At 38.7% G+C, this 20365-nt stretch overlaps 1 protein-coding gene across 4 annotated transcripts; it reads left to right on the top strand.

Annotated features, from left to right (window-relative positions):
• Window positions 1–556: 556 nt before the first annotated feature.
• On the top strand, window positions 557–19980 carry LOC103032654 (zinc finger and SCAN domain-containing protein 21). Of its 4 annotated transcripts, none has more exons than XM_049466846.1 (6): window positions 557–837; window positions 12132–12188; window positions 13617–13671; window positions 14141–14163; window positions 15256–15312; window positions 16174–19980. In XM_049466846.1, exons 1-6 carry the CDS (start codon window positions 568–570, stop codon window positions 17329–17331), a joined length of 1620 nt encoding a protein of 539 aa, XP_049322803.1. In that variant the 5' UTR covers window positions 557–567; the 3' UTR covers window positions 17332–19980. The 4 variants fall into 4 exon arrangements, with proteins under 4 accessions (XP_049322803.1, XP_022528985.1, XP_049322802.1 ...); XM_049466845.1 differs by lacking the exon at window positions 557–837 and adding an exon at window positions 7952–8599; XM_022673264.2 differs by lacking the exon at window positions 13617–13671 and having other exon boundaries at window positions 14137–14163.
• The last annotated feature ends 385 nt before the right edge of the window (window positions 19981–20365 follow it).

Raw genomic sequence — 20365 nt, 5'->3', positions numbered from 1 at the left:
TCTAAATAATGTTTTCTGCCCTCTTTATTATTAGGAATGTAGTAAATTCACAAGCATTTGTTTACTCTCTGGTGTAAACTGGTGTAAATCAACTAAAAGGTGCACAGCATTGACCAGGCACGGAAATGGCTGTTTTACACCATTAAAGGGAAAGTAGTCCGGCATGTTTGCTGGGGTCAGGAAAATAACTCCTTTTTCTTCCCACAGCAGTACGTGTTCAAAAGAGTGATTTATTTACATCACAAAAAACTAACCCTGCAAAAGTCACGCCTCGTAAATCACTTGGGTCCTACTTTCTCTCATTTCGTATCAGTGCGCGTCATTCTGACAGCGAGCTGCGCACGCGTCAACTTGTTCTGTGTTTTGGCAGTGCTTAGCAGCTGTGTTCAGACTAGCAACGCAAACGAGCTAACTTTAGGGAGAAGTCTATTGGCTTTTATAAGCTTTGTAAACACACACACACATATATATATATATATATATATATATATATATATATATATATATATATATATATATATATATATATATATATATATATATATAGCTAGGTGTGTGTGTGTTAAAATGGTGCGGACTTGTGACTATCCAGGCTGTAGCAACAAAGATGTGGCTGATTCTCCGCAGAGTTTTCATCGTTTTCCTGTGACTGATGTTGCTCTGAGGAAACTTTGGGTACTAGCGCTGGGCATCCATGTGGACACAAAAGTGGAAAAAATAAAAAAGCTTCGTGTTTGCAGTGCGCACTTCAGCGATGATGACTTTTTATCCACATGTCCTGGACAACGACAGATGAAGAAACGGATTCTGAAGAAATCTGCTGTCCCTGCACCCCAGGTAAATAAAACTGTAGCCTACCAATGTTCTCTACAGCATTCGCTCATAGCGTAAAGGTGCACCAGGGTTATTCCAAAGCAATATGGAAAATAATCATAAAAGTAATCATTTATCACTCGCTGTCAAAACGTCAAAACTTGACTGTTATTACAATCGTCAGCAACTCCGTGGACAGGTGGATGTTGTCGTGTCTTTTAAATAACACACACGCGTGAGTCCAACTGTATCTTTAGCGTGTCCGTCTTTATTAGCATGGCATGTCCTTCTCCCGCTATTCTCCTACTCGTCCCCTCTCATACACGTCATCACCCCGTGACCTGTAACTCTCTCTCTCTCTCTCTCTCTCTCTCTAAATATCTCAGTTACACCACATCTCCCTTTTTTTTTTATTCTGAATCAATGGGTAGACTACCATTGATTCTGCAGAACCTTAAGGGGTTATTCTGCCCTTGTGGCTGGAAGGTCTGCTCCTATCTACACCAGACACATAGCAGTAATGCTTAAACTGTAGCAATGCATTTTTAGTTAACACACAAAACTGTCTACCTATCTCTAAACCCTGAAACTTAGGCATTTACATCCAAACCATAGACCGTATATAGCTGGACAGAGCATCGTCTTTCAAAAGTGAAGCCACCACAGGTCGGGCGCCCCCTGCTGTTCGGCTGCAGAAAGCTGTGTAACTCCACCCATCCCCATAGGTTTCAACTGTACCCATTCTGTAGTGGGGTAGCCCTATACGCGAGTAGAGCAAGATAAGGATCATCTGCTTTCTTCAAGAGTCCTTTTACTGTCTGTACCGCACGTTTGGCTTCAGCATTTCCCTGGGGATATCTTGGGCTGCTAGTCACATGACGGAACCCATATGACTCCGCAAACTCAGCAAAAGCAGCTCCCGAGAACTGTGGCCCATTATCAGTGACTAGAGTTTCACAGATCCCGTGACGTGCAAAAATTCAGATGAAGAATCACATTATTAGACCTTGTGGGGGTCAGCAAAGCAATCTCCACGTATCTTGATGCATAATCCACCACTAGCAGATATGTGTTATTCTTTAGCGTGAACAAATCCGCTCCACACTTCTGCCATGGTTGGCCTGGATATGGTGTTGGTATCAGTGGCTCTCTATGGTTTTGTCTCTCTTGACAGCATGCTCTGCAGTTAAGGACCAACTCATTCAGCTGCTGACTTAGCCCTGGCCACCATACCGACTGTCGTGCCCGCTCTCGGCACTTGACCACGCCTTGATGTCCTTCATGCAACTTATTGAGAACATCATTTCTCATTGTTGCGGGTATGACCAGTCTTTGGCCTTTCAGCAGGAGACCATCCTGCACTGTGAGAAGGGTTCTTTCAGTCCAGTATAGTTTGAGTGCAGGTTCGTTGATACCATGTGCTGGCCAGCCTTCTGCACACAACTGCATAACACGTGCGCACACACTGTCCCTCTGCAGCTGATCTCTCAACTCCTCCAGATAAGCAGTGCTCGCAGGTAGGCTCTCCATTATCATGTCCACGTAGATGTTGGTGTCCTCAAACAGCTCCTTGTCAGCTGGTGTTTCACCTCTCGTAACCGGTGCTCTTGACAGCGTATCAGCTGTCCACAGACACTTTCCTGACACATGCGATATGGAGTAGGAATAGCGCATCAGACGCATTCTGAAGCGTTGGATCCGAGGAGGTAGAGCATCTAGAGGTTGCGACCCCAGGAGACTCAGGAGAGGCTTGTGATCCGTCTCCAGCTGGAAATGTTTCCCAATCAAAAAATTGCGAAACCTTTCGCACGCCCAGGTCAGTCCCAATGCCTCTTTCTCTATCTGCGCGTATCTCTGCTCTGTTGGTGTGAGAGATCGCAACATGTAGGCTATTGGTCTCCACTCCTCGTCCCACTTTTGGAGCAACACTCCTCCCAACCCATATGATGATGCATCTGCAGAGACTTTGCATTCCCTGTTTGCATCATACATGGCTAGCACAGGTGGAGATGTCAGCGCATCCTTCAGATCCTGAAAGGCTCTTGCTTGGTCGACGCCCCACACCCAGCAGTTGTTTTTCGACAGGAGATCACGCAGGGGTTTGTCTCTCTCCGCTAGCTGCGGGATAAACTTGCCCAGTTGGTTTACCATTCCGAGGAAGGATCTTAACTCACTCACTGTCGTTGGCTCCTGCATCCTTTTGACAGCCTCTGTCTTGCTTGGGTCTGGGCTGATGCCCTTGGCAGAGACCACGTGACCTAAAAAGCTCACCTCTGACTTTGACAAGTCGCATTTCTCAATGTTTAAGGTGATGCCCGCCTTCTGAATTTTCTCTAGAGTGGCATGCAGGCGAGCATCATGCTCTTCCTGAGTATGACCCCATACCAGGACATCGTCCATATGACAAACTACTCCCTCTAGTCCCTCTGTGACCTCGGTTACCATTCTGTTCTGGAAGTGTTCGGGTGCTGATGCTATCCCGAACGGTAACCTTTTGAAAAAATAGCGTCCGAAAGGAGTAATAAAAGTTGTCAATTTCGCTGAATCTTTTGTCAGGGGAATTTGCCAAAACCCCATATTAGCGTCCAGCTTACTAAAAATTCTGGCTCCAGCCAGCATCCCCAGTGTTTCCTCCACTGATGGCAGGATGAATTTCTCACGGCACACTGACTCGTTCAGTTTAGTGAGGTCAACGCATATGCGCACAGCACCAGTCTTCTTGGGCACTACCACGATGCCAGCGCACCAGTCTGTCGGCTCTTCAACTCTGCATATCACCCCGAGGCTCTCCATTCGGGACAATTCTTGCTTGACTTTGTCCATCAGAGGCAATGGGATCCTCCTTGGTGTTTTCAGTGAGAATGGTTGAGCTCCTGGTTTCAACTTTATGGCATATGGCTGACGTAGTTCCCCCAGTCCTCTGCATAGTTTTGGGTAGGCTTGCTTTAATGTCTCTACTGTGACACTGTCTAGTCGTGCAACAAGACCCAGCCTACAGCTCACAGATCTTCCCAGCAAGGCAGTGTGCAGATGACGGACGACATATGTATCCTCCATCGCTTCTCTCTCTCCTCTCCGCAGCAGCAGCCTGGCGACGCCCACAACATCCAGCGGACTTCGCCCCGGTCCCAGCAGTGGCTTTGTTGCTTTGTGGAGTATAGGTGGATTTTCCCTGTGTAGTTTCTGAAATACAGCTTGTGGCAAAACTGTGACATCAGCACCAGTGTCAATCTTAAATGTCACATTGTTGTTATGGACTTTAATGTTGACCATCCATGGATCACCCTCCGTGGTGACGCAGCCAAGAAAGACAGCATCCTCCTCCTGTCCTTTCACTTCATGCACCGCTTTTGATGCCCTGCACACACGACTATAGTGTCCTTTTTTACCACATGCATGACACTTTGCTTCATTTGCAGGACATTCACGCGTTGAGTGTGATGGAGAACTGCCACATTTATGACCCTGTGCTTGCAAAGATTTCCGTTTACTGCCTTGGGCACTGTGTGTCTTGTTAGCATGCTGAGATTTGTTTATAGCATGCCTGCTATTTTTGAGTGTTCTGACTCTGTCCACAGATTTAACATCAATTGCCTGTGCTCTGACGTCACCCCGTAAAGAAGCTTGCTGCTTTTTCACCTCCTCACTCTGACGTGCCATCCTTACAGCTTTTTCTAAAGTAAGTTCTGCATCCAGCTGCATGCATTCGGACAGCCCTTTGTCCAGCAATCCAACTACGAGTCTGTCTCTGATTAGTTCATCATGCAGCACTCCATAGTTGCAGTGTTCAGCTAACGCATATAAAGCAGTGACAAACGAGTCTACAGACTCTCCTTCTCTTTGTTTGCGCATGTTGAATTTAGCACGCTCGTAAATTACGTTTTTCTTGACCACGAAAAAACGCTGGAAGCCTTCACGTACCTCTTTGTAAGTGCTCCTTTCTTCATCAGTCAGAGTTAACCCACGTAAAATATCATCCGCCTCGTCCCCCATACAGTATATCAGTGTGTTTACTTGATTCTCTTCTGAGCTTGCATTCAGGTTACTTGCCAGGCGAAATCTTTCAAATCTTCGGATCCATTTGTCCCACTCTTGAGGCTTTGAAAAGTCGAAGGACTCCGGCGGCTGGATATTAAACGTAGCGCATGGCCCTGCCCCCGCAGCGACTCTCTGTACCGGCGCCGCAGCCGGCTGCTGGTCCCCACCGCTCGCTTCTCCTCCGTGGCTCATCTTGTCCTCCTCTCCTCCGCGGGTGTGACAAACTTCACTGTGGGCTGCGGCTCTCCACGCTAACTACAGGACTTCTGACACCATGTCGTGTCTTTTAAATAACACACACGCGTGAGTCCAACTGTATCTTTAGCGTGTCCGTCTTTATTAGCATGGCATGTCCTTCTCCCGCTATTCTCCTACTCGTCCCCTCTCATACACGTCATCACCCCGTGACCTGTAACTCTCTCTCTCTCTCTCTCTCTCTCTCTCTCTAAATATCTCAGTTACACCACAGATGTGTACGAGTAGCCCAGTCCATGACTCCAGTCACAATGTAGGCTAGCATAACAAGACCAACAGGGCTACTTCTCAGCTGTTAGACCCGGGGATTTCTGGAGCAATCGGCATTTGTATATATTTATTTTATATACCTGCGTCATCCTCGAATACAAAACTTCTAAAAGTATGCCGAATGCTCCGGTCATCCCTGGTGTATTCGATGAGAGGTAGCCCAGTTTGACTTTCTCGAGGCGAGAAGTAAACAAAGCGACCCAAACACGTAGGCTAGCTGTCAGGTTGCAGATATGGAACGAGAGAAAGTAGGACCCAAGTGATTTACAAGGCGTGACTTTTGCAGGGTTAGTTTTTTGTGATGTAAATAAATCACTCTTTTGAACACGTACTGCTTTGGGAAGAAAAAGGAGTTATTTTCCTGACCCCAGCAAACATGGCGGACTACTTTCGCTTTGACCTAAACTGGACAAGAACTCGGCTCACAGGACGCTGTGGGGGGTAAGTCAGTGTGGATGCACGACACTGGTTATGATGATGCCATACAGACTCATGTCAAAAATACCGAACTATCCCTTTAAGTTTTTTTTTTTTTTTTGCCTCTAGCTCTATTCACCCCATTCATTTTGGACTGACTCGCGGGCTCCCTCTAGCGGTTATCAGTGTTTTTTCTGATATAAAGGGGAGATAGAAATTGGGTAAGGAAAATGTTTTTTTATATAAAAATATAATATAATATTACTATAATAAAAAATATTATTATTTTAAAATATTTTATTTCCTGCTGTCCTGAAAATCCACCCCTGGAGCTCCATTTTTTGAGAATGTGAAAACAATACAAACATATACACACACACACACACACACATAATATATAAAAATACACAGTACAATATACAATACAAATACACAATACAAATATAAAAATATATTATATAAATATATTTTTTTCTGTGAAAGTTCAGTAGAACCAGAGCCGGTATAGATAGAGCTAGACGGCTAAAAAAATCCATTTAATTTTCGAAAGTAGATTAATTTGTTGTGCTAAAAATAAAATTAAGGTTAAAAAAGAAATCTAAGAATAAAAGAATAAAATAAAAAGCATGAAAAAAACACTTCCTGTCTTCCACGTTATGTCAGAAAATCATTGATAACCGCTAGAGGGAGACCGCGGATCAGTCCAAAATGAGTGGGGGTGAATAGAGCTAAACGGCTAAAACAAACAAATTAATAATAGTATAAATCCACTTTTTCAAAATTTCCATTTACTTTTCGAAATAGATTAATTTGTTGTGCTAAAAATTAAATAAAAATTGTAAAGTAAATATAAAAATAAGAATAAAATAAACAGCAGGAAGAAAAAAAATATATGTAAGCATCTTCAGCTTTTAAACCTTGTAAAACATTTAGTAAAGCTGCCTGACTTTGACAAGTACGTGTTTTGAATAGTTTAATATATGTTATTAGATTCAGAGTTGAAAAAATATAAAAAATACGTTTATTTTGGAAGAGTTATAACGATGGGATGGTCCATATTTTTTTTCTTTTTTTTTAAGAGCACAGTGCAAGCTGTAATATTACAATACAAGCACGAAACATAATTTCATAATACTTCATTTTGAAATAAGGTACTGTAGTCTGATGAAACTAAAATTGAGTTATTTGGACTGCGGTATAGATCGTTTCAATGAGGAAAACAATAACAAAGCTACTGCGCATGTCTGTTCCCTTCGACGCTTCCGGTGGCGCTGTTTTCAAATATACAGCTGTCAAAATGAGAGCGCATATTTCGCAAGTCTCCCGAACACAAAGCAAACATATGGTCAGAAATTAGTAAAAAGTTATCAAACCTCTTTTCCTGATCTTTTTGATAAGGATTTAAGAGGGAAGTTTTTTCCTCAGATTTAAAACGCTTGCCAGAGGTGACTTCCCCAGATGTGTATCACTACCTCCTTGAAACAGAGCGTGTTCACACCAGACAGGCAGTGAAAGCGCACCGAAGTTTGGACGCATATAATTACTTTCTCAGTGGAAAAGTTGGAAATATTTGTTCCTATAGTAGAGAAAGCATCACTATAGTGTATTTTGAGGTTGGAGCAAGTCAAACGCTATCCAACACGTACTCTGCATGATTTGTATCTAAGAAGGAAGGAGACATTGTGAGAAAAACGAAAGCACGCGTGTCTACTATGGAGGACCAAAAATAACATAAGTATAAATAAATAAATGCAATAAATGTAGAAATAAATAAATATATAAATAAATGAATAAATATATAAATGTTGAAATAAATAAATATATTAATAAATGCACATATAAATGAATAAATTAATAAATAAATAAATGTTGAAATAAATAAATGCATGTATAAATGACTAAATAATTAAATATATAGACCAGAAATGTATTTATTAATGTATTTATTAACCTATACAGTTATTTATGCATGTTTTAATTTATTTATATATTTATTTATTTATTCATTTATATATGCATTTATTTATATATTTATATATTTATTTATTTCAACATTTATTTATTTATTCATTTATTTATGTACCTGAAGCTAGCATTATATGATGTAAACAGTGATTTTTAATAAGCTTCTTGTGCACTTTTTAATTATTAATGCCTCGTGGCTCTCCAGATTCTAGGAAAATAGGCTTAATAGGCTTCTAGGAAAATAGGTTAATAGGCCTCACAAAATGTTTTTTGGCCAGGGACCCCTGACCTCAAGGGCCCCCGCATTGTTATTATTATTATTTTTTTTAATGACACAATTTCACTTTAGAGCCAAAATTCTATTAAATAAAAGTGCAGGTATCTAAATGTAATAAACTCAATTTAAAAGCTTTAGTGTTTTGAATCTCGCGTGAGGCTGTTGACGGAAGCGCGCGCTGTACACGTGAGGAAGGCGTGGCCGGGCTGTGTGCAGCGCGCGGAGCGCAGGGAGGAGAGGAGCAGTGAAGAGATCGGAGCGGTGCGGGGGAACAGGATGGTGCGGGTCTGCGCGTTTCCCGGCTGCGGGAAGAAGATGAAGCGCTATAACCCGGAGAGTTTCCACAGGCTGCCGATGAGGCGCTCTGCGCTCAAACCCTGGCTGCTCGCGCTGCAGCTGGACGTGAGCACACCTCTCCACACTCTGATACAGAAGGACTACCGCGTGTGCAGCGCGCACTTCCACACGGAGGATTATACCACCCGCACCGGAGCCCCTAATCCCCCCCGGAGAATGCGCCTGAAGAAGGGCGCCGTGCCCAGAGCCGCGTGCCTCGCTCCGCAGGTAGGTAGCCAGCTAGCTGTTAGCATTAGCACCCAGCACACAGACTCAGGAGTGAGCTCGAGCTACCGGAGGGCTGGTTTATTTACAGCACGGACCCTGTACAGCCAGTCCGCACAGCTGCTATAACCTCACATTAATACAGAGCTAACGTTAGCTATAAAAGCTCAGGGCAGCGTGGGGTCAGTGTTCCTGCAGTAACACAGAGTGTATACCTATAGTCTTCTTGTTCTTGTTCTTGTTCAATGCTGTGAAAAAGTATTTGCCCCCTACAGATTTCTTTTGTTTTGTCTTTTTTCATTCACATTTTATAATCAGACAAATACAGCTCTGGAAAAAGAAGAGACCACCTCAAAATGATCAGTTTGTCTGGTTTTCTTTTTATAGGTATATATTTGAGTAAAATGAACATTGTGGTTTTATTCTATAAACCACTGACAACATTTCTCCCAAGTTACAAATGCAAATATTACCATGTATAGCATGATTAAACCTTAAACAATGCAAAGAAAACAGGTACATATTTATTTAGAATCAACAATGCTAAGAGTTCAAAAATCAATATTTAAAGGAATTACCCTGATTTTAATCACAGCTTTCATGCATCCTTGCATGCCCTCCACAAGTCTTTCACACTGCTTTTGGGTGACCTTATTCCACTCCTGGCACAAAAATTCAAGCAGGTCAGTTTGGTTTTTGTGAGTGACACATGAATCAGATCGCATACAAGGTTATCCTGGAATAAAACTTGTTTCCTTCTGCTCTGGCAATGTTTCCCAACTCTGGGGACTGTTTTTTTCCAGGACAATGCTCAATTCCACACAGCTAGATCAATTAAGGTGTGAATGAAGGACCACCAACTTTGATTAAAAATTTGTTATTTTGCCAATTATTGATTCTGAACTTTTCCTTTGATACAACTTTAGTCTTGTTGTTTCGAAATAAATATGAACTTGTTTTCTTTGCATTGTTTTGAGGTTTTCGGTAATTTGTCAGTTTCATATTTGTTTGTAAATAAATGCTGTAAATTACAATATTTTTATTTGGAATTTGGGAGAAATGTCAACAAAAGTTTATAGGAAAAAAAAACACAATGTTTAAATAGTAAAATCAGGAACACTGATTATCTTAGTGGTCTCTTATTTTTTCTAGAGCTGTATATCCTGAGGAAATAAATAAAAAAAACATTTTTTAAATGATAATTTAATTTATTCACTAAAAACTCTATCCAAACCAGCGTGGCCCTATGTTAAAAAGCATTTGCCCCCAAAAATTGGTTAACTATCTTTGTTTTGTGTGCCACCCTTGGCAGTTGGTGATATTGTGGAATTGTGAATTGTGTTAATTCAGCCACATTAGAGGGTGTTTTTTGCCCAGCATTCTTAACAAAGGGTGCTTTGGGGCATCTGTTTGCCCCTGCAAATAAATTGCTTTTACACCATTATCCAGGCATAAATAGCTCCACACCTCCTTGCTAGAATCTGGTGAGCCCTGACATTTAAAATGAGGCTTTGATAATTTAAAAGTGCACAAGAAGCTTATTAAATGGATGCCCTGATGCACCCGTTGTAAAGAGCGCTGTGTAAAAAGCACAAAATGTGGAAAGGTTAGTCCTCTTTATCATGTTTTACTACACCAGAAGTAAATTTTACACCAGAGTTCTTTAAGGTCATACCACAGAATCCCAGTCGGACTTTGACTGGGGCACCCCAAAACCTTATTTTTTGTCCTGCTGCAGAACCCAAGTACACCTGAGCTAAAGGTCACAAAGATCATTAAGAGGCCAATAGCTAGATAGTCTCCAGATATTTTCAGCAATAGCTGAAACAGCTGGCACCCAGAGAACTGCCTCAAGGTACTGTGTGTATAAATAGTCTTTTTTAATAAGCTACCTGTGCAGCTGTGCTCTCACTGCCTTGCTTTAAATGTCAAGCTCTCATAATGCTACCAATGAAATAGAAATATCTTTGCATGGGCGATGCTTTGAGGATCAAAATTGTGTTGTCAGTAGAAACAATTAAAAGTGTGGGACACAATGCTAGTCAGTTTGAGGAAAATGTAAATATACAACATACAATACATACTTAATAATAATAATAATAATCAAATCTGTTATATTATTTTAAATATTAGCTGATAACTGATCATGTTTTGTCATATGTATATAATTCAGACCTAATTTTTTCTAGCAACAGTAAATGTAATGTGGAGTAACATGTTTAGGTTGTAAAATTACCTTTATATGGATGTAACTAATAATAAATACAGAATACAGAAAAAAGGATTATTTAGGATTAAAAGTAATTCCGCAAATGAAATTATAGGGTGGGCTTTGGTTCATATTAGCAAATGTGTCCCCCCCCCAATATCAAACCGGCTACTACGCCCTTGGTGTTGATGGCTATTAGAGCAAGTTGCCATTCAAATTCGAATTGCTGTAAATAGAATTGGAATTCCAAGAATTCACAATTAAGGTGTTTTGAACAATTAAGCTTTACAGCATATTTTACATATGATTACAACATAAATGTCATACAGATATTATTGTGTAGACTACAAATTAACATTAAAAACATATTCCATAAAGCAGATTATTAAAACTGTGGAAAATTCTAAGACAGCACTCCCATTTCCCAGAATACCTTGCTTTATCAAAGTCTTCAAAACGGTTGTCCAAACATGAGTAAATTAATGTGGAGGTTTCTTCCATTTCTAGACGCTTAAAATGTAAACAAAGTAGTTAGAAATGGTTTGATCTGTAAAAAAATGTTAAGCAGAATTTTTCACAGTGCCCGTGACTAAAACCAGATGTTCACAGAAAGCTATTATTTTCTCCCATATATCTCTTAAACAGTGTTTTACTATAAAATACAGAGCAATTTTTCTTCTCCTTCCAGAGTTTTGACAAACACTAGTAAGTAAAATGTCTGTGGTATGCGTTGCATTTAAGTAGTCGTGCCACCTGGTTTCTATCATCAGCACTGTAAGCCATTTTATAGTAAAGCCATTTAGAATGAATTTGTTTTGATAGAATTCTCCATCAAGTGTAAATGTGTTGCAAATGACTTACTATACCATGACGATCAACCAATAAGCAGAACCGCAGCAACCACCTGGCAAACATAGTAACGCTACAGAAACTAAATCATAACAATCGCCCATATACTCACTTTGTGTATATTTATTGTTGTTTTGTATATTCAAGAACTTGCCAATACGAAACAAAGTTTTTGCAATTGTTTAAATCAAAATTTAATATCACACTGTAAAAAACATTTTCGTATTTATACAATCCGATAAAAAGAGAAGGCTACTTTTTATCCAATCAGAAGTTGGCAGGTATGATTTAATCAAAAGAGGGATTCTCACAGCTTTGTTAAAAGGCATAATTTTTGGAATTCTGATTATGATCTAAGCATTCTTCTGATCATGTTAAATTGCCATTAATGTGCCATTAAAGTGATCAGACCTCTGCTGTTCCATTTTACTGTTATTAATCTATTTTTTGACCAAAGAATCTCCTGTTTATTTCCAGATTTTGGAACCCTTTGATTTCTCCATTAAGGAAGAGCCACCAGCAGACCCAGAATATGTAAGTATAAGTGAAGTTTAGTAATCTTTACCATATAAATTTCCTTCAATAGCACTCAGAGTGTCAGTTTTATACACTGATATAATTTACGTCCTTGTAAAGTATAAGAGAGTTAGCCCTTTTACCTTTTGCCTGCTAGAGTTTTTAAACAAGACATCTCTCTTTTTTTCCACCTTAAATGCAGTGGCAGTAAAATTCAAAGTAAACGAAAATCAATCGAAACATTTTTTAATACTAATTTAAAGGCTTTTTTTTAATCTTTTCTGAATCTGATGTTGTGTGGAAGTGTTTGAGTATCACAGCTAATATGCACTGTTGGTGTGTTATTACATAATAATGATAAATGTAAAACGAATGTAACTCTCAGGTTAATTCTTAATGTAAACACTTATATTTTTAATTTTGGTAGGTTGTGTGTTCATTATACAATTACAACATTACTTCTCTACAATCATTGATATCTGAACAACATCTGGTCAAAAATATTAAATAAATATGAAATAAAATATTAATACATATATTTCCTTTTTATGCAATTAATAATTGATTAATAAAAAAAAGATTAAAAAAGCAGCTCTGGAGGTTGTCAACTTTAACAGATTGCAAAGTTGAAAAATGGTGAATACTTTTAAAATGGACTTCTGCTGTAGTTAGGCCTGTCACGATAACATTATTTTTGTGGACGATATATCTTCCCAGAAATTATTGCGATAAACGATATTATTTAGATTTTATAAACATTTAAATTTCAATGACTAAATGATAATAGTACAGCATAAAAAAGCAATTATACTCTTTTAACTACAAAAGCATTTTAAATAATTATAGTTTGGAAAATATATATTTTTTTCTTCACCTTCTGCAGTCCACTCTGTTTGTGTGGAGTTACAGTTACTGAAGTATTGATTATTGCATGACTGGCTAAACTACTCTTCACTGTTACATATGTGAACAAACATTCAAAAAATACAATAGACCATATCACGATTTTCAGATATTATTGAGGTCATGTCTATTTATTGTACGATAAGTCGATAATGTAATTATTGTGACAGGCCTAGCTGTAGTAAAACATGATAAAGAGAACTAACCTTTGTTATATAGCCCACCTCCATTTTTCTACAGCTTTCTGTGGTCCAGTAATTTTATTCAGCTCGTCCAAACATGCTTTAGAATGGGTGATATGGGGCATATTTTCCCCTTGCAGATAAATCGCTTTTTCCACCATTATCCAGGCTCAAAGTAGCTCCACACCTCATTAGTAGATTCCGGAGAGCCCTGACATTTAAAACAAGCCATTAATAACTTTAAAAGTGCAGAGTGATGGTGGCGCCTGGAGATTTGGTTACGCTATGGGTTGTAAACAGTCTTTTTTCATAAGCTTCTTGTGCACTTTTAAAGTTATTAATGCCTCGTTTTAAATGTCAGGGCTCTCCGGATCTCGGAAAGCTGAGGGGGAGTGGAGGTGGGCTATTCAACAAAGGTTAGTACCCTTTATTATGTTTTACTACTCCAAAAATCAGTTTTACACTAGAGTGCTCCTTAAAGTGTGGAGCATAAAGAACACTTCTGCAACTTTTACTCAACTCAAAAGTTTTTTGATAAAGCACTTGATTTTTTACTCAATTCAAGGTCTGTAGAGATTGTGGGGCGATCCAGGGAGGATTGTTCGGGGATGGGTGTCCAGGAGTAGTCCCTGCTGAACACCTAACATCTGCAGAAAGTAATGTTACTAAAGAGTAATGTTGCTGCTTTCTCAGCTTTGCCGAAATGCACAATTTCTAGAATCCTGATCGTGATCCAAGCACTCTGACTGTGTTAAGTTGCCATGAATGTTAAGAGATCAGACATCCAACTCTCTGCATTTCAGCTACACTGTTGTAATTCCATACTAGTTTTGTTATTCACATATTTGACCAAATAATCTACTGTTTATTTCTACACTAAGGAAGAGCCTCCAGCAGACCCAGTATATGTAAGTATATTCATCTATACCATCTAAATTGTATTATATATTTATTCTAATGTTGATAGACTTTTCAGTCCAGCAGTGATATTAAAGTGTTTTAAAATATTAAATAATAAATATGCAGAAAAACAGATACAGAACTACAGAATGTCTTTATGTATTATCTGTATTATCAATTAAATAATTAGATTAGATAAGATTAGTGCATCTAAAAAAATTGAATATCATTGAAAAGGTACTTAATTTCAGTAATTCAGTTCAAAGAGTTAAACATATTTTATATAGATGTAATAAACACAGAGTGATCTATTTTAAATCTTTATTTCTTTTATTGTTGATGATTATGGCTTACAGGTAATGAAAACCCAAAAATCAGTATTTTAGAAAATTAGAATATTACAAAAGACCAATTGGTACTTTTGGCAGTGTGGGCAGTGTGCCAAGTCCTGCTGGAAAATAAAATGCGCATCTCCATAAAAGTTGTCAGCAGCAGAGGGAAGCATGAAGTGCTGTAAGATTTTGTGGGAAAACTGCACTGACTTTAGACTTGATAATAAAACACAGTGGATCAACACCAGCAGATATCAGACATGTCTCTCCAAACCATCAGTGATTGGTGGAAACTTCACACTAGACCTCCAGCAGTTTGGACTGTGTCTCTCCACTCTTCCTCCAGACTCTGCTCCCTTGATCTATAAATGAAATGTAAAATGTACTGATGATCAGTGATGGTTTGGAGAGTAAGTCATCTGTCATATTGTCATTTATCGTTTGTTGTTGTAATAATCAAATTTTAGGTGAACTATCATAGTATAAAAACCATTATCACATTTATAAAATTGGATATAAAGAAAAGGTTACTTTTCATCCAATCAGAAATTGGCAGACACGATTTAATCAAAAGAGGGCTCTCTTAGTTTAGCTAAAAGACTCCATTTCTAGAATTCTAATCGTGATCTGAGCATTCTGCCGTGTTAAATTGCCATGAAAGTTGTGAGAACAGACATCTAGCTGTCTGCATTTCAGATACATTGTTGTAAATCCAGTCTACTGTTATTATTTTATTATTGGCCAAATAATCCCTTGTTTATTTTTCAGCTTTTGGAACCCATTGATTTTTCTTCTAAGGAAGAGCCTCCTGCAGACCCAGCATATGTAAGCATAGTCATCTATACCATCTAACATTCCTTCAAGGAGATTCAGAGCTTTTTTCTATGATTTTACTTTATCTACAAGGTGTTTCAGCTGTAGGTAGTATTGTGTAATAGAGTGGAGTGAGTGAAGAACACAGTGTTTAAAAACTCCAGCAGCACTGCTGTATCTGATCCACTCACTGTACCAGCAGCACAACACACACTAACACCTCATACACCACCACCATGCTAATCAGTGCTAATCACTGCAGTGCTGAGAATAAACAACCCACCACCCAAATAATAATAATAATAATAATAGCTGCTCTGTGATGGTCTCTTTTTCTCCTGTGGGGTTCTGATCATTTAATAACAAGGTCAAAGAATGATAATTATAAAATATGCAGAGAAATAGATCCTACAGGACTACAGTCTGTAATTATAGAACTACAAAGTTACCTATCTGAAAAATGTAAAGAACTTTGAAAGTATCCTCAAGTGCAGTCACAAAGACCATCAAAAACGTTATGATGAAACTGGCTCTCATCAGGACCGCCCCAGGAAAGGAAGAGCAAGAGTTATCTCTGTTGCACAGAATAAGTTTATCAGAGTTTCCAGCCTCAGAAACTGCAAGTTAACAGCTCCCCAGATAAGAGCACCTGAATACTTCACAGAGTATTTAGGTTTGTTTAACACTTTTAAAGTGCTATAAGATTCATTATGTGTTCCTTCATAGTCTGGATTACTACAATATACATTGACAATGTAGGAAAAACATTATAATAATGATAAAACGTGGAAACATTTGATTGGAACTATTATTGACTATGACTATTGTGTATCAAAATAAAATATTAAGAATGTCTATTCTTTTGTTTCCTAGGGAAACATGGAACTCGTTTATTTATCAGATGAATTTTTAAGTGATTTTGAAAGTCCTGAAGAGGAAGAGAAAAAGAAGAAAACCAAGAAGAACCAAAATAACAGCAGCTCAGATGAGTGGGAGCCACCGGCACAAGAAACCACCATGGATTCGGATAGTTCGGAAGTCTCTTTAGAGGAAGAGGAGGATGAGGAATCTGATGGTCCTGGTGATGTGGCGGATGAGGGCAGTATGCCGGTGGTAGGCTGCAAAGAATGCGACTCAGAAGCTACGCTGCAGTGTTCGATACTGAAGCACAAAAAAGTTTTCGCATGCCCGCAGTGTGTTAGTGGCGATGGTTCAGACGATTGCCTGTTCGAGAAGCTGTTTGTCCGCTTTGACGACTTCAAAAACTTTCAGATTCACGTCAAGCAAGAGCACAGAGTCACGGCCAAACGGGTGCTGTGTCAGGAGTGCGGCATTTTCTATGTGACGCCTACAGAAGCCAACGGTAAGAAGGAGCATGTCTGCGAATACAAGACGAAACAATTCGTCTGTTTGGAATGCGACAATCGGTTTCGCACGGAGCAGGGCCTAAAAGCACATGCGCAGAAACTGCACGGCAACATGTTGCACCCGTGCAAATACTGCCTAAAGCCTTTCCACAACAGACCCGCCAAACTGGAGCACGAGGACACGCATCCCAAAGCGGAAAAGCCGTACATGTGCACCGACTGTCCCGAGAAGTTCAGCAACATCCTAAAGCGCAACCGCCACCTGCGATCCCATCAAGGCCCCTGGAAGTACATCTGCAAGACCTGCGGTAAGGGCTTTCCTTACCCGGACCGGTTAGAGAGGCATGAGCTGATCCACTCCGGAGAAAAGCCGTTCAGGTGTGAGGTGTGCGACCGTTCCTTCAGCCAGGATGGCCATCTTAAATCCCACATGCGTCTGCATACGGGAGAAAAACCGTACAAGTGTAAGTTCTGCGAGAAGAGCTTCAACCACAACGTCAGCCTCAAGAGCCACGTGCTACGCTACCACAGCTCCGAAGCTCCTCATACGGAAGGTGCTGTTAAAAAATCTGTTCCAAAAACTAAGAAAAAGAAGATACACCCAGTAAGGCCTAGGGGGCGCCCCAAACAAGTTTTAGGGAACGAAGAACAGGAGTTGTCCTAGCTGCGAAAGTGTATAATAGCTTCTTAAAACCTATTTATGCATTGGTAATACGTTTTAAAGATCTTGACGTTCATCAGTGTGTTACTGTTTTGGCTTCGTTTAGTTTGTAAGGAAAGTGTATTCTAGTTAATTGATGGGATCAATCAATTCTACACTTTAAAAAAAAAAAAAGAATCAGGAATCTGATGTAGACTTTCTGTTAGGACTTTTCTTACGAACCAGTTTTTTTTTTTTTATTATTTTGTTTAATATTTTTTTTGTCACACAGAGACAAAATCGCTTGCATTGGCATGTTAGCCTTGTAAATTATGATAGTACTTCATAAATGCCCCAGACAAATGTATACAAGTGTATTCATGACAAAAAAGGTAAGAACTAATCAAACGTGCATAAGCATTGTATCCCCGTAAGGGACGATAGTACCTCATAAAGGCCCTGTCCAAATGTATGTATCTGGATATTTAAAAAAACAGACTTTTCCCCCTTACCAGTTAAAAAAGTTTGGACACCTTAAATTCAGTGTTTTTTTTTCATTATTTTAAAATCTTCTGCATTGTAGATTAATACTTGTCATCCAAACTATGAAAAGAATACCATATGGAATTATTAAGTTAACATTTACATTTACCAAAGTAGCACCTCTTGCTTAGATGACAGTTTTGCACATCTTAGCTGGATTTTCTCAGTCAGCTTTATGAGGTAGAGTCACCTGAAATGGATTGCAGTTAACAGCTGTTGTTATCAATATTATGGTAAGAAGTACTTTCTGAAACGAAGGTCAGTCAATCCAAAACATTTTAAGAACTTTGAAAGCATCGTCAAGTGCAGTTGCAAAAAGACCATCAGAAACATTATGATGAAACTGGCTCTCATCAGGACCGACACAGGAAAGGAAGAGCAAGAGTTCCTCTTCTAACCAGCCTCAGAAACTACAAGTTACCAGCACCTAAATACTTCAGAGTGTTTTGGTTTGTTTAACACTTTAAAATGTACTACATGATTCCTTATGTGTTCCTTCATAGTCTGGATCACTACAAAATTCATTTAGAATGTAGGAAAAACAAATATTGAATGAGAAGATGTGTCCAAATTTTTGACTGGCACTGTATATTTCTGCCCACGCAGGAATGAAATTGCCTGCATTAGCATGTTATTTCTGTATAGGAAACACAAAACAGGTTTAATCCCCAATTAGAATCTATCCCTAAGTTGTAAACTATGCAAGTCACACAAAACAGATTCTGTCTCAGAATCAGATAATTAAATATTAAAAACAGAGCTGTATTTACATTTATTCAGATGTAGAAATCTGAAATCCAGTGCTATCTGCGTGTCGATTTATGACTTTTATTTATGACCTATATATAGTGCACTATATAGGGAGTAAGGAAGAAATTGAGATTCAGAATGACATAAAAGTCATAAGGCATTTTTATAAGGCTCTGTTTTGCCTGTTTACAAGAAAATGTGCAACCTTTTGAGAGTGTTTTCTAAAAGCTCAGTTTTTAGTGACCAATAGAGGTGTAACGATTATGTTCACAAGCAAAAGGAGCAAAAGATTATGGATAATGTAGTGCAGTTCAAAATAAGATAATTCCATTTGAAATGCAGCTAAATTAAAGTAAACTAAAGTCACCAAAATACTTCACAGCGATATTTATGTTTACTTAATTTCTGTTTACCCCTGTTCAGCTTAAACCTCTTAAACGATACTTTCACTCTAGATCACTTATAAAATAAGTGATTAATTAAGAAAACTAAACAGCATAGCAATTTGTATAATCTTAATGCTGTCCTTATAATACTTAATAATAAATAGCACTTATACAATATTTATACATGGAGCATATACATAAGGTGCATTTGGAATTATTTATACAGTAATATAAATATATATATATATGAAAAAAATGAGTGGATCGTTACACACCTATTGCTTACATTTCAGAAAAAATAAAACATTTTCTTAATTTACATCTGTTTAAGATATTGTGAGACAGTCGAATTGTGAGCTCAGTATTGTGAATCTGCATCTCAGAATCTGTGGCTATAAATCTGCTACAGACATTTCTATTCTATTATGTTTATGTTTAATGCTTTAAATGTGTGTGTGGGGGGGGCGGGGGTGCTCTAAACAGTTCTTTTAGTTTTCATTTGTTACAGTTTGCCTTTAAAAGTGCACTTCTTTTACAGTTCTTGCCACATTACTGTTGGTTGTTGCAAAAAATAAACTGTATTTCAAACACAATATGTAATTTTTTTTAACTATTGAACCATAGTAAAGCACTTTAAAAGCAGTACATCGACATGGCAAACGTCTGGTATGGTCTTCCGTGACTTTTCCATGGTCCAATAAAGCTAAATATGTTGGATATGTGGGTGGAGTCTCCTGCATTGAATGTGGATGTGATTAGAATTTGCTTGTCTATTCAGATGCACATATCTAGCCACAATTGTTATTACCACTCACAGCACTGTGCTGTCCACTGTGGGTGGTAATTCCCTCTATGATGCTTAGTGCATTCAGTGCGCTGTTTAGCTCCACTTATTATTTCATTAGTGTTTGTACAGGCATGGCCAGGGGATTTATTTTATACATCTTTTGCAAAACAGGACTGAAAAAAACATATTAAATCAACGACTAAGCAATATGTCCCAATACTTTTGTTCATTTAAGCTGTAAATAGAACATATAGACATGACCTTAAAACTCTTTGTTGACCCCAATATTGCCTACCATGGGGAGCCCAGTATGTCAATTTTGTTTAAAACAGAACTTTGGCTTATTTTTATTTATTTTTTGTATTAAAGAGTCACAGACAGTAGGTACAGATCCCTCCTTCAGATGAGGTCTCCTGGCTAATCTTGCTGTGTACTGTTAAAGGTTATTAACCAGCAGACTGAAATGGCATTTCTTTTACTAATCTAGTGAATAGAGCTCTGGTGGGGGTTAACGGGTGAGAGATAGTGCCTTGGTGGGTCTATGCTGATTTCTTTATTGTGACTTCAGAATAAGGGAACCATCCAAAGCGCT

The sequence above is a fragment of the Astyanax mexicanus genome, chromosome 18 (assembly GCF_023375975.1).
Source record: "Astyanax mexicanus isolate ESR-SI-001 chromosome 18, AstMex3_surface, whole genome shotgun sequence".
Lineage (NCBI taxonomy): Eukaryota > Metazoa > Chordata > Actinopteri > Characiformes > Acestrorhamphidae > Astyanax > Astyanax mexicanus.
Note: the sequence above shows the minus strand (reverse complement) of the source record. Positions and strands in the feature narration are given on the sequence as shown.

Coding starts and splice junctions, on each gene's coding strand:
- LOC103032654 (XM_049466845.1), top strand. CDS start 8,312: ATGGTGCGGGTCTGCGCGTTTCCCGGCTGCGGGAAGAAGATGAAGCGC. Junction 12,189..13,616: donor CACCAGCAGACCCAGAATAT/GTAAGTATAAGT, acceptor TTTAAATGTCAG/GGCTCTCCGGATCTCGGAAA. Junction 13,672..14,140: donor AGGTGGGCTATTCAACAAAG/GTTAGTACCCTT, acceptor ACACTAAGGAAG/AGCCTCCAGCAGACCCAGTA.